This window comes from Cetorhinus maximus, chromosome 7 (assembly GCF_964194155.1).
Source record: "Cetorhinus maximus chromosome 7, sCetMax3.hap1.1, whole genome shotgun sequence".
Classification (NCBI taxonomy): domain Eukaryota; kingdom Metazoa; phylum Chordata; class Chondrichthyes; order Lamniformes; family Cetorhinidae; genus Cetorhinus; species Cetorhinus maximus.
The window spans coordinates 80,920,964-80,934,181 of record NC_135885.1 but is presented as its reverse complement, the minus strand read 5'-3'; the positions used below and the strand labels follow the sequence as shown (position 1 = coordinate 80,934,181).

Genomic DNA, 13,218 nt, shown 5'->3' with positions numbered 1-13,218 from the left:
AGTGAGACCTGGACCACTGACAGAGTCCACAGGTTGATCATTGGGAAGGAAGAAATGGACAGAGAGGAGAGTGGCAAGATCAGCCCCTGATGTTGCGCTGGGTGGGAAGGTTGGTGAAAGGGATGGGGTTCTTGGTGTTGCTGCTCATGTGGGGGCAGCGATGAGTGCCTTGAAGAGCCCTTTAGAGAATGGTATGCGAGGCACAGAATGAAGCTACAGGCTTATCTAAGGGACAAGATTGACATTGGTCACTTTTGAAATGCACCAGTGGGCAGCAAATCATGAGATTCTACAAATACAACCAACTGAACCTTGGAAGGAGCCAGAGTTGAAAAAATTAAGGCTATGGTGATTTTGGCAGCCACTGGCAGTGTGTGCCTTTCTGGTCCACATGGGAGGAGGTCTTCTTCCAGGCGGTTGCAAATGTCAGTGGGCACCTGACTTAGAAATTTCAGCCTCCTGAGGTACTGGTGCTGGTCAAGTCCAGAAAGTATATCACTTGCCTGTAAATCTGCTGTTGGGATCATCATCACCAGTGAGCTGCAGCTCTGTGCTCATCCTCGTTGTCATGTGGAGTGGTCGGTAATTGAGAAGGAGTCTGCTGTTGTTCCAGGTAGCACTGCTTCTGCTTCTGGTGCTGCTGCTCCTGCACCTTTTATTCCTCATCTGACGTCCAAAGTAAAGCCGCATAAGTGGCTCCGATGCTGAACTGAAGGTTGATGGAGGGGTGTAGACTCAGAATAATGGGAAGACGTCCAAAGTAATGGAAATCACCTCCAATGCAGTGAAAGCACACTCTCAGGACAAGTCCTGTGAGCAAAAGCCTTTGACTTAGGCGAGAAAGATCTCAGGAACAAAAGCATTTCATGCTTGTCACTTGTTCAGCCTTGAAATATCGCTGCCCTCTTGCCTTGATTTTCCTGGCAAATTCCGTGAAGCCTAGGAAATCCATGCACATATCTTAAAGTCAGAAATCGTGGTTAAAATAACTGATAATGAGCACTTTATATTTTAAAATTGCCAACCCACCTGTCCCATAGGGGCTTCCCATGCATTTCCGATCACGCTGGGGTTGAAGGCGGACGTTAGGACATTCGCTGCTGGTGTCCCGTCACACCAGCCATTTCAGCTCTTTTAATCTGCCATCTGTTCACCAACCCACCTATGTTGTCAAATTAAAATTCCCCCCGAAATATCTGTTCAATGAATGTAGTTTTCTAGGTAAATTCTTCACTATTATCCAGCAAGAAAACCACAAGCTGTTAACCAAATCCAGTATCTGAAGTCGTTCAGGCTCGCAAAGGTTAATTCTCATTGTGTTTTATACATTCTACATGAAAAAAGTGAACATGTTGTATTTGACAGTTTTTTTTAATAAAGCAATATTTTGAACATAGCTCAACATGTCAGATTTCATTATTATGTACAATGCGGCACATTTTCCATCTGCTACAAAAGCATAGCTGTGATGTAAAGACATGGTTGCAGAACTTACTAGGTGCAGCATTTTAACACAGTGGCAGGATCAGTTCAGCAGTTTGAAAATTACAATGAAACAAAAATCAACAGAATTTGTAGTACATGATGTAATATCACTGGTTTGATTCTGGAGTGGTCCCTGAAATGCAAGTTTATACTGTGCAGAAGAAACAGGAACTTTAGGGACTTTTAAAGTTCACAGCTGTGTCTGTATATGGTTTTCTGGTAGTGTATAGTAGCACATTTATTTACATCGATTGCATGCAAACCTTCATTGCCGATAACCACGTAAAAATGTAATGTTATACTTAAAGGGTGCAATTACATGACACTGATTTATTAGGCACATTGTGTAACCACTCTAGTCTTTAATGCCACTCCATATGTTAACACTGATTTTTGATAGGTTGAGTTTCTTTGTACAAAGAAGATTTGAGTAAAATCAATGCTGACCAGGTATACAAAAAGAAAAGATAAAAGGAACCACAGTGTCAGGCTTCTGTGATGTGGCAGGTACATGACAATTTTATTATATAATTGAGTTATTTTTCGGAGTTTGACCTGAATAAAAATGTCAGCAGTTTTACAGTAGAGCACCAACAAACTACTGCAGCATGGAAATAAACAACAACGACAGAGGGCTCAGTGACCTGAGTCAGCGTCTTCACCTCAAAAGACTTGTAGTTAACCTTTGCAATGTTACTAAGTAGGGCTCAATGCAAAAATACAAATGTTACTTTCCTTGATGCTTTTATCAAGTTATAGGACAATATTAAAGCTGCAATGAATTTTGGGCAAATATTTTTGGACAAACATATTACAATTGCACAAAAGAAAATTACTGTCAGGTGAAAATTAATCTAGTTCCCAACTTTCAAAAACCTGTTGTGAGGGAATCTATGCTTGTGGGTGTTCTTTTCGGTGTTTCCAGGGCAGGGGCCAAAGACTACAATCCCTGATATGTCCGGGGCTCTGGTTCAAGCGCAGAGAGCCGGTGGGGGGAGGGGTTCTGGGGGGAAAAGACAGGCCACAAATGCGCATAAGATGGTTTAAAGCATTATTTTTAGTGAAAACCCAGCCACAGGACCTGCATTTTGGTGCAAAAAGAGTGACCAGGTGACTGGGTTTTTGGCAGCAGAGAAAGAGAGCCCACATGACAGTTAGTCGGGAGCAGACGAAGAGGAGAGTCCGCTCCATGCAACTGAAGTCCTGACATTTGCTCTGTGCTGCTGAGGGGGCTGGGGCTCATCAAGCCCTGGGAGTCATTGGTTGCTCAGTGCAGCTGGGAGCTGGGGCTCAGAGAAGTCCTGGGGGCAGTTGATAGTTCTGTGCTGATGAGGAGATTGGGGCTCAGAACATGCCCTGGAGTAGTGCTTGCTCAGTGCACTTGGCAGTGGAGGTTAGAAAAGCCCAGGAGCAGTGGATAGCTTGGGGAAGCTGAAGTGCAGTTGTCTGCTCTGTGAAGCTGGCAGTTGAGGCGAAGAAAAGCCCATAAGCAGTGGTGGTCTGATTGGCGCAGCTTGAGAGCCTTGATTGTGCTGGAGATAAGATGCTGGGATGCGGACATGTAAATTCAGTGGGATGGTAGTCTCAAGGGAAGAGATTGAGTAGCTTGGAGGTAAGCAGTCATTGGGGCAGTTTGAGCTGGAGTCATGTTGCCTGACAACACATTGCAAGAAGAAGAAGCAAGAGAGTTTGCAGATTGAGATGGAGCTGCTGTTGAGGGAAATAAGAGGATACATCCTAGAAATAGAGGAGCTGAAATCCCTTGTAAGGAAGACAGAGTCTTAAATTATTTTTGTGACTCACAGTGATCACTGATGTCTGGGTGGATTGCTGAGAAAATTCATGGGATCTGCCTTGGTTGTGTCGGCCATTTAATTTGCAGTTAGGGATGGTTTTGACCACAGTTTGTCTGTTAATTCATGTTTACCTCATAGCAATTCTTATAGATAGATAGTATTGACTGTTTGCTTTGCTGACTCTTGTATAGTAAAAAAATCTTCCATTTATTTAAACCAATGGAATCTTGTGGCTTTATTCTCTTAGTAAATAACTGGGATTTCAAATGTGTATACTTTACAGCAAAAGTTACTAGTCCCTAACCGGATCATAACTCTGTATTTAGTCTTGGATAGCATAAAATTATTCTAATGAAAGAATAACATTCTTTGATTACGTAAGTTAATCATGACTAAAAGAAAATTTCAATCTGGGAATGTTGTAAAATACATTTTCAAACAAAGCTTCATTATGACAGTGAAAAGGTTAAACAAAGGCAAAATTACATATAAGTGTGTGTATATGTATGGGTGTGCAATTCTTTCATTGGTCACTACTAAAATCACAGAAGGAAGAATGAAGCTTGTCAATCTCACCTACACTGAAGGGGACACATAGGGCAGAATTTTGCCCTTGGCGTGCAGGCTCGGTGGGGGCAGGTGGGGGTGGTCAGGAAGCTGACCGCCACCCGCAATCGGGCCCGGAAGGCAATTTCATGCTGGCGGGCCAATTAAGGCCTGCCCAGTGTGAAATGCAAGTGGCAGCGCTGAGCACTACCTGTGCGGGTGTGGGGGGGGAATGCGAGCTGGGTGAGTGCAACATTCGCGCATGCCCACAAGTGCATGCTACATAATCTCCCCGAGGCAGAGAGCTGCCTCGGGGAGATGAACTGATTTGAAAAGAAATTTAAGATTTGATAAATGTTATGAAACATGTTCCCTCATGTGACTCTGTCACATGAGCAGGGACATGTTATTTATGAAAAATTAAAGTTTCTATTTAATTTTATTTGTTTTTAGAAACCTCATCCCGCCCGTGGATGAGGTTTCCAAAGAAGTGCAAAGGCCACTTGGCCTTTTCGCTTGCCCACCAACCTTAAGGCAGCAAAAAATGTATTTCAATTACCTTTTTATTGGCCTTAACAGGCCTTTTAATTGTCGGTGGGCACGCTGCTGACCCCGGTGCACACCCGCCAACCGAAATATCGCGACACAAGGCCGACATCATCGCGCGTCATTTTATGCTTGGTCAGGTCGGGCACATGCTAAAAACTTTACCCATAATGAACTTCCAAAATATAGTTTCAGCATTTTACAATTCAGAACCAGATTGAGCAAACTGCTGCAGTTTGATTGCTTATCGTTAATAATTCATTGTATAAATCAGTTCAACATAACACTACACCATATAATACTTGCATGTTCAGTGAAGTCCGATTAACAAATTAACATCATCATATCCTATACTGTATGAAAGTGGTTTATTTTATATAGAATGTCTTAAATGTTTGCATTTCATTTTTACTTGAATCCATTTATTTCAGTAATGCCCCTTTTCTTAATGCCTGCCTGTGCATACTTTTTATTTGAAGTGCCACAATATACCTAAATGGGTGTCAGTGCTTATCTGGGGTTATTTTGAGTTTTGGTAATCGTGTAAAATAGATAGTATCAATTCAGCCACCCATTTAACATCTTCACTGTTTTTAGTGAAGTTAATCAAAATAAAGTGTGAAATTTTTCACTGATGGGAATAGCCATTCTTTCGCATTTGCAATTTAGTTCTTGCCAAAACTAACAATTGAAAGCAACAATTAATGACTTACAAAATTCTCGGATATGAAGAGATATTAATGTGTGTGTTTATTTGTGTGTGTGTGTGTGCAAGCATGCGTGTGCATACATAGACAACGGTCTATTTTATTAATGGTACCATTGCACTGTATAAAATTGACTTAGGTTTGATTAGAGTTACTGCAGAAAATCTAGAGCACAGGGGCTGATTGCCTTAAACCTGAAAAGCATAGTTTGAATAGTGTCAAGGGAAAATTTTATACCTTGGGGTGAATGTCCTTGGGTCTTCAGCAGCTCTGCCACCATAACTTCAACAGAAACCCCTTTCAAGTGTGTAAACATAGGGGTTTCCACAAAACTTCTGGAAAGTTATTAAGGATGAGCAGAAGTCCTAAGAAAATCCCAGTGTTAAAATATCGCTGAGTTGCTGACATCATTAATCAAAATTTCTGGAATTAATGGGCCAAAATTTTGTTGAGTCGGTTGACCTGGGAGCCCTCTAAAAATGGTGGGCAGTTCCCAATTCTGGGATCCTCGACCCCATTCCTGGGGTTTCCAATTTTCAGGAGTGCCTTTAAATGGTGCTGGCTAGTTTGGGTTAAAAGCATGCACCCGGCAGTCTTGACCTAGCCAGCTCCATTGAGGAGATAGGCATGTCCTGCTCCTCCGCAACTTTCATGGAGTCAAGCCAGGTTTTTAAAGAGTTATAGTTCACTGCCCTTCAGAGGAGTCATGAATGATAGTTTCAATGAGGGTCCTTTCAATGAGGCTTAGCTCAGAGCCCAAAAATCCATTACTCTGATGAAACAACTGAGCCCCAGAGAAAACATTGCTTGGTTGATAGCTCTGGCTCTCTGTTCTCTGCTGTCAATTTCACAATGTTTATTTACACAAGCTTAAAAGGCTTCAGGGGCTTGCAGTTTCTGTTGTTGATACTTTAAAGGGTCTGGGTGATTGACGCTTTTACTGGGCCGTAGTGAAATGACTTTTTTTTAACATAGTGGAAAGTAATGAATGAATGACTAATTTTTTTTAAAGTTTTTTCATATATATCCTACTGTCAGTATATGGTTCATTGGTTCTATACTATACTGGTGCTAAATATGTTCTATATCAGTGTATAGTGAATCAATGGGTGTGGAAGTGCCATAGCTTGGCATAAGGGGCAAGAGTGGCCATTGGGTGTGGATGGAGCACCATAGCTTGGCATAGGGGGCATGAGGGCCATAGGATGTGAGTGGGAGGATGAAGTGGCATGGATGAGGCATGCAGAATGTATGGAGGGTGAGGGGTGGGGGCTGGAGGGCCTTTCTGTTTTTATTTTAACTGGGACAAAGTCCCACAGCACCCAGGTGGGCCTTTTAGACAGCCTGCCTCGGCAACCAGCAGCTCCTGTGGCTGCCTCCAAACTGTTTCCTGGGTCGGCTGGCCAACTCCAGACTGTACCTGCCCCACGGCAATGAAGTTCCTGCCTTTGCAGAAACTTTCTCCTGAGGCAGGCAGGCTGAGCCGGAAATTTTCCTGACTCCCACTAATCACCTTGAGGATGAAAATCCATCCCAATATGTCTGTTAGGCACAAAGGAGGGTTTGTTCATAGTTTGGCAAAATTGAAGCAGCAATTGAATGGCTGAAAGGATGGAATTTTTCCTTTATATATTGGAAAGTCCATCAGCTAAGATTTTAATGTTATGGTAATTGTATTGATGTGGTGTAATTCAGGCACTACTCTGTGGGGCAGAATTGTTAGCTCAGTGTGCAGGCGTTCGCCCAACCCGCTCAAGCATAAAATTGCGCGTGATGATGTCGGGCAAGCGTCCCGATGTCATCCTGCGCTCATGCAATATTTCAGGCAACAAGCACGCATGAAAGTCAGATTTGCGCCAGCCAACAATTAAGAGAGCAATTAAGACCATTAAAGTTCCAATTGCCCCCAATTTTTCGTGGTCCATCCAACCTTACTGTTGGCGGATATGCAAATCTGCCAGGCGGACTTTGCATTTTTGATGAAACCTCATTCAAGGACAGGATGAGGTTTCCATTACTAATTTTTTAAAAAATGAATGAACAGAATTTTCATCATATGTTCAGGTGACTGGTTCTGATGCGTGGACATTTTTTTCTGGATTTTAAAATCTTTATTTACTGCTTTTAAATTCTTCAGCTCCCTGAGGCAGCTCTCTAACTTCAAGGAGCTTTCATTCCGTGCTCCCCTCCACCCGCGCTTATGTCAGCGACCACCCTCCTCCCGCCCCCACCCCAGCAACGCTGAGCATTTCAGCGAGAGTTTCGGGGGCTGATCGCGGGTGGCAGCCCGTTCCCTGGCCGCTCTCAGGCCCGCCGGTTGCACCTGCACGCCAATCTAAAAATCCTGCCCCATGTTTAACTCCACCAACTGTAAGAACTTCCATTCACCGCTTTAGAATTGGCAAAATTAAAAATTGTCTAAGGGTGATTATAAGAGAAAAGTAATTAAAATGAAAGAACACCTTGAAAGATTTTATTTTTTCAACATGAACCAAGGTTTTCTAAACACCAGTGATCTGAAACTGTAGTCCAGCATATTTAGGTACATGAATAATTTTACAGAGAGTTTGCTTTAACCTGATCATTATTGTTTATTGCAGGTGATGGTTTTGTCTTCTGTGCCTCAGTTCCACCTTTTGATATTTCTTGAAACAAACGACGTGGTGTCCACAAGGACATTATGATTCTTTTATATTCTTTTCTGAAGTTTTGGTTCAACAGCCCATATATAATTGCATTAAGGCAACTGTTAAAGTAGGCCATGAAGTAACTAAGGACAAAGAGCCACTCTGGGATTTTTGGTGCAATCTCTTTTGGATTGATAGCCACAGCTAGGCCAATGAAGTTTAGGGGTGCCCAGCAAAATGCAAAAAGCACAAATACTAAAAACATAGTCAGAAAGTTTCTGAAGTCACTCTGCTTCAGTCTTGGCCTCACATCTGTTTTGACTCGCCTCCTTACTTGAATAACTAAAATCCAGATTCGCAGGTAACAAAATGAAACAACTGTGATAGGAACTAGGAAGTGAACTACCACCACAGAAATGGTATAAGAGGAACTAACTGTCTGAGTAAATGTACAGGAATAGACACGGGCATCATACTGTAAGGATCCAACAAAAAAATTTGGCACTATTGCAAGCACTGTTAATGCCCAAATCAGAAGTACAAAGATCATTGTGTTTCGACAGCTAAATAATTTGTCATAAGCCAGGCTGTGACAGATGTAGCAGTATCTGTTCATTGCAATTGCTGTGATGTTGAAAATTGAACCTATCACACTTAGACCCATCAAAAAGCCACTCACTTTACAGTGAGTGTCACCAAGGAACCATCCATTGTGAAAAATTGCAAAGAGTACTAGTGGATATGGATATACAGCCACGACAAAGTCAGCAAACGCCAAGCTTACAACAAATGCATTACCTGCAAGAAAATAAGAGAAAGAGCTGTTAATCCAAACTTAATCACCATTTACTCCTATGGCATTCTACAATGGCTTCTATAAAAGTAGATTATTGGTCATTCATCATTTGACATTGCACGACCTTGCTAGTGGAGAATGACAGCCATGTTCGCTGACCTAACAACAGCAGTTATTTTAAGTATTAGGAATCATGGAGAAGGTAGAGTTATTAACTCAGTCCACAAACAAGCAGAAAAGCTCCCTCTGTACCAAATCTAGAGAGAGGGTGAGCGAGAAAGACGCCATTCATTACAAGCAAGACCTTGAAGGCTCATTTAAGATAAAAGCATCTTCATTATTATAATTGCACTTTTAAGAAAGAACGCAACCTGGCACGAGAGAAATAGGAAGTTAACAACATGGGAAACAGCATTATGTGATTAAATCATTTCTCCCGTGTCAATCAATTGTTTAACTTTAACCCATTGGTCATATCTGCCACTTCTTATAGTTTAACGAGGTACTTGCATTCCTTGTAATGGCATTTAGATTAGTAATTTTTTACTCAGGAAAGTATAGAAAGTAAGTAATTGTAATGGGACACTGGATTTGATCCTGGAAAGTTTGAGCTCAAAGATTGTATGCTCAATTGACCTCATCTCCCCAACATAAATTCCATTGATTTTTAAGTATTTACCTTAATTGGAGTATTAAACTTTAGTCAAACATGTGGGCATATTGTCTTACTGTCATTGAATTAACTTACTTAAAGCCATTTGGCTATCAGAAACACTTTGAGATGTTTTGACATATAAGTACTTCATGAAGGAAGTACTTATTTTTAACTATTGGTCCAAATTAATCACAACTTTTTATGCATTTACACAAGTGCTTGGAATGTCTACTTTATAACAGCAATTGAATCGACAGCTCCTGGAACAATTTGAAATGTTCTTGTCCTTACCACTTAACAAACGAGTAAATTCCTATAAGTTGAAAAATGAGAATATCACCTTGATTGATATTAAATCTGACCAGTACTTACCTTGTTAAAATCCCTTCAAGCATGCACTGTACAATGGTCTACAACAATTTGAATCAATGGTTCAAAAATCATTTGCAGGTTTCCAATAAGTTCTCTCAAGCAGGTGAGGAGTGCAAAGTCAGAAAATTTCCTCTTTATCAAGCTCCTTCTGCTTATCAAGTGAGAATCCATCTTGGAATTATGCTTTCTGTAAATGGACCCATTTGAGAAATTTCCAAATTACTCATTCAAAAACTGAACTGTCCACCCCAAACTAGAACAGGTAACAGCTTGAAATAGATTATCTTTTTAAAAAAATATTCATTCTTGGAATGGAATGCCACTGGTAAGGCCAGCATTTGTTGCCCATCCATAACTGTCCTTGAGAAGATGATTGTGAGTCACCTTCTTGAATTACTGCAGTCCATGTTGTGTGGGTGAACCCACAGTGCTGTGGAAGGGAAGATCATTGATAAAGCAGCTGAAGATGTCTGGGGCTTTGAATGACTGATTACTTTATGCAAAAAAATCTATATATGAAAAATGTTAAGTAACTAATAAATGAAAATGCAAAAAATTACACAACTGTGAACAATATAGGAATGTCAAATGGAGGTTATTTCAGGACAATATCAGCAGTATGTGAACAAAGCGAAGGGGCTAAGCTTAGGCCCGATGTAAATGATTCCGTTTCAGCCTGATGTTAATTTACCTACAGTACATCCCACCATCAGACTGATCCCAACAATTCCATGCAAAGCTGTATAAAAAATAAAACACTTTCTTTTAAGACTCACAATAGCTGATGACAGATGGATTTATTTGCATACGTCAAATTGGTATTTTGTACTGGTATCTGTACTAGTGCTGAATTACTTTGCCAGATTATCACACTATGCATTATTAATGGCACAAAGGAAGCTGCAAAGGGGTTATGAATAAGATGATGGGGGAAAATGGTTAATACCAAAAAGAGTAATGGATTTTGGTTAAAAAAAATGTTATAATTATGCATTGAATAGGGATAGGTTGGTGGTGTGGAAGAGCTGACGTGGTTTGGGAATTTAGGTTCACAAAACATTAAAAGGAGCACATCAAGTGGAAAAAGCCATAAAAAAGTGAATGGAGTACCTGGCTTTATGGCAAGAGATATATTGTATAAAAGTCAAAATATATTGATAAATCTATGTAAAACCTTACCAGACTAGAGTTGGAGTATTATGCGCAGTTTTGGGCACCACAGTATGGGAAAGATGGTGAGGCAGCAGTGGGGAAAAAAAGTAGCAAATACTGGAAATACTCAGCAAATCTAGCAGCAACTGTGGAGAGAGAAATAGAGTTAACATTTCAGGTCGATGATCTTTCATCAGAATTGGTGAGGTTACGACCTGAAACGTTAGCTCTGTTCCTTTCTTGATGGATGCTGCCAGACCTGAGGAGTTCTTTCAGCATTTTCTGTTTTTTATTTCAAATTTCCAGCATTTGTAGTATTTTGCTTCTAGATTCAATGGGATGCTGCCGGATGTGAGGAATTGTAGATATAAAGAAATATCAGAAGAAATAGGACTATTTCCATTAGATAACAAGAGAATACAAGGTGATTTAATTGAGATTGAGAATTAGAATTATGAAGGGATGGGACAGGACTAATAAAAACATACTGTTTGCAGTAATTGAGGCACTTAGAACAAGTGAGCATAGATATATGATTAACATGTAAGAGCGTTGGAATAGAGAGAAAAAGAAACATTTTTACACAGTCAGTTGTAAGACTATAGAATCCATTGCCAGAGTTAGTGACAGAAGCAGAGATTATGGGCTGAATCTTCTGGCCGGCGTGCTGGTGGCAGAGTCTGCACACCAGCGCTTAAAATGTCGCGCGCTGGCGTCGCGCGAGTGTCCGGACGTCAGCGCGCGGCATCGCGATATTTCGGTTGGCAGGTACGCTATGCAGCGGGACACGCGCCCGCCATTAATTAAAGGTCTTGTTAAGGCCATTAACTCTTCAATTGACCAGGATTTTGAGCCGTGCAAACTTCGGCTCGGCACACAGGCCCAAAGGGCAGGCGGTTAAGTGACTTTTTTTACAAACCTCATCCAGTGGCGGGATGAGGTCTGATATCGGAATAAAAAAATTGTAATAAAGTTTTTGTGTATTTCATTAACATGTCCCATCTCATGTGACATTTTCACATGAGGGGGACATGTTAATGATTTTTAAAATTTTCTATTTTTAATGTTTCAGTGCCTTTCAGCGATCTCCCTGAGGCAGCACTTTGCCTCAGGGAGATGTGCGTTCTTTTGCTTGCATGCATGAAAGAGCATACTCTGACAGTTGGGGAATCCCGCCTGCACAGGAGGTGCATAGCCTTAATTGGCCTGCCCACTTAAAATGGCGGTGAGACCCATTTCGGAGGCGGCGATCGGCTGCCCGCCCGCCGCCGAGCCGATGGGGCCTGCCCGCCCATCAAGGGCAAAATTCTGCCCTATGTCAATGAGAAAAAAACAAATTGATTGTTGAAGTAAAGAGGGACAAAGGAATATGGGAACCCTAGAGACATAAAGGGTGGAATTTTAATCTGACAAGGTGGGTGAGTGAGTGAATAGGTAACAAGCTTAACTGGGCTGAAATTGGCATCCTGGCAGCAACCTTCACGCCATCTACCTTTAACATCAGCGTGATCTGCTGCATGCAGGGAAACCCCATGGGACAGACAGTTTGCAATTTATTTATGTTAAGTGCTTACTATCTGCTTCTTTAACCTGGATTTCTATCTTTAACAGTGTGTACACAAGTTTTGTGGGCTTCCTGGTACTCAAGGTGGGAGGGGGTTGACCAAGTGACAGGCAAGAAATGTTTTAAGTATACATGGACCTCACATCTGCTTCCTTGCCTCATTGAAAGGGTTTTGCTCACAGGGCTTGTTCTGAGAGTATGCTTTCACTGCTTTGGAAGTGAGTTCCATTACTGTGGGGTCTACATAGGTAGACCTACAATTCCTAGCTGGCAACCTTCAGTTCAACATGAGAACGCTTATGCAGCTCTGCTTTGGTCCGCAGATGAGGAATAAGATGAGCAACAGCAACCAATAACCGTACTGAATAGCAGCAGTCTTCTCCTCAATCATCGTTTGCTCCACTGGACAGATGGAATGGACACAGAGGGTAAAATCTTGTTAAGGCATTGGGGGACTTGCCTGCTGGCTGGGAAGCCAGCAAGAGATCTGCACTGCCTCTTCTCAGGAAGGCCTGCCTGGATGGTCCTGGAATGGTCTCCTGGAGGGTCCTGTATCCTCCACTAGGGATTCTCTACCATTGTACCTACCTCCAACACCCGCTCCTGCTCACTTGTGACATGTGAGAGACCTTGTCACAACCCAACATCCTGCCTGGGTGGTTCATCTGAGGTGTGTGTACCTAAGCTAGTGTATGGTGTGCATGAGTCCTGTGACGGTGTATCCTCATTGTGAGTGACCTCTTTGTCGTCCTCCTGCATCACCTCCTGTGGCAGGCTTGATCGGCCTATGGGAGATAAGAGACATCAATTAAAGCTGTAGGTAAGAGGGTGTTAAGTCGTCATTGTACATCATCATTTTTCAATGGCTGCTTGAACTCAAGTAAACATGTTGGCTGTATGATATTTAATCCTTTCACTAAGTAGCTGGAAGAACCACACCCCCCCCCTCCCCCGCACACACTGCTCCCCCCC

At 41.9% G+C, this 13,218-nt stretch overlaps 1 protein-coding gene across 1 annotated transcript in view; it reads right to left on the bottom strand.

Moving 5' to 3' along the window:
• Positions 1–7,636: 7,636 nt before the first annotated feature.
• The window catches only part of LOC144682482 (melatonin receptor type 1B-like), an 84,906-nt gene continuing 79,324 nt past the window's right edge, over positions 7,637–13,218 (bottom strand). Inside the window, exon 2 of the mRNA XM_078544880.1 lies at positions 7,637–8,505. Within this exon, the coding sequence (XP_078401006.1) occupies positions 7,637–8,505 (869 nt within the window). The remainder of the gene's footprint in view (positions 8,506–13,218) is intronic.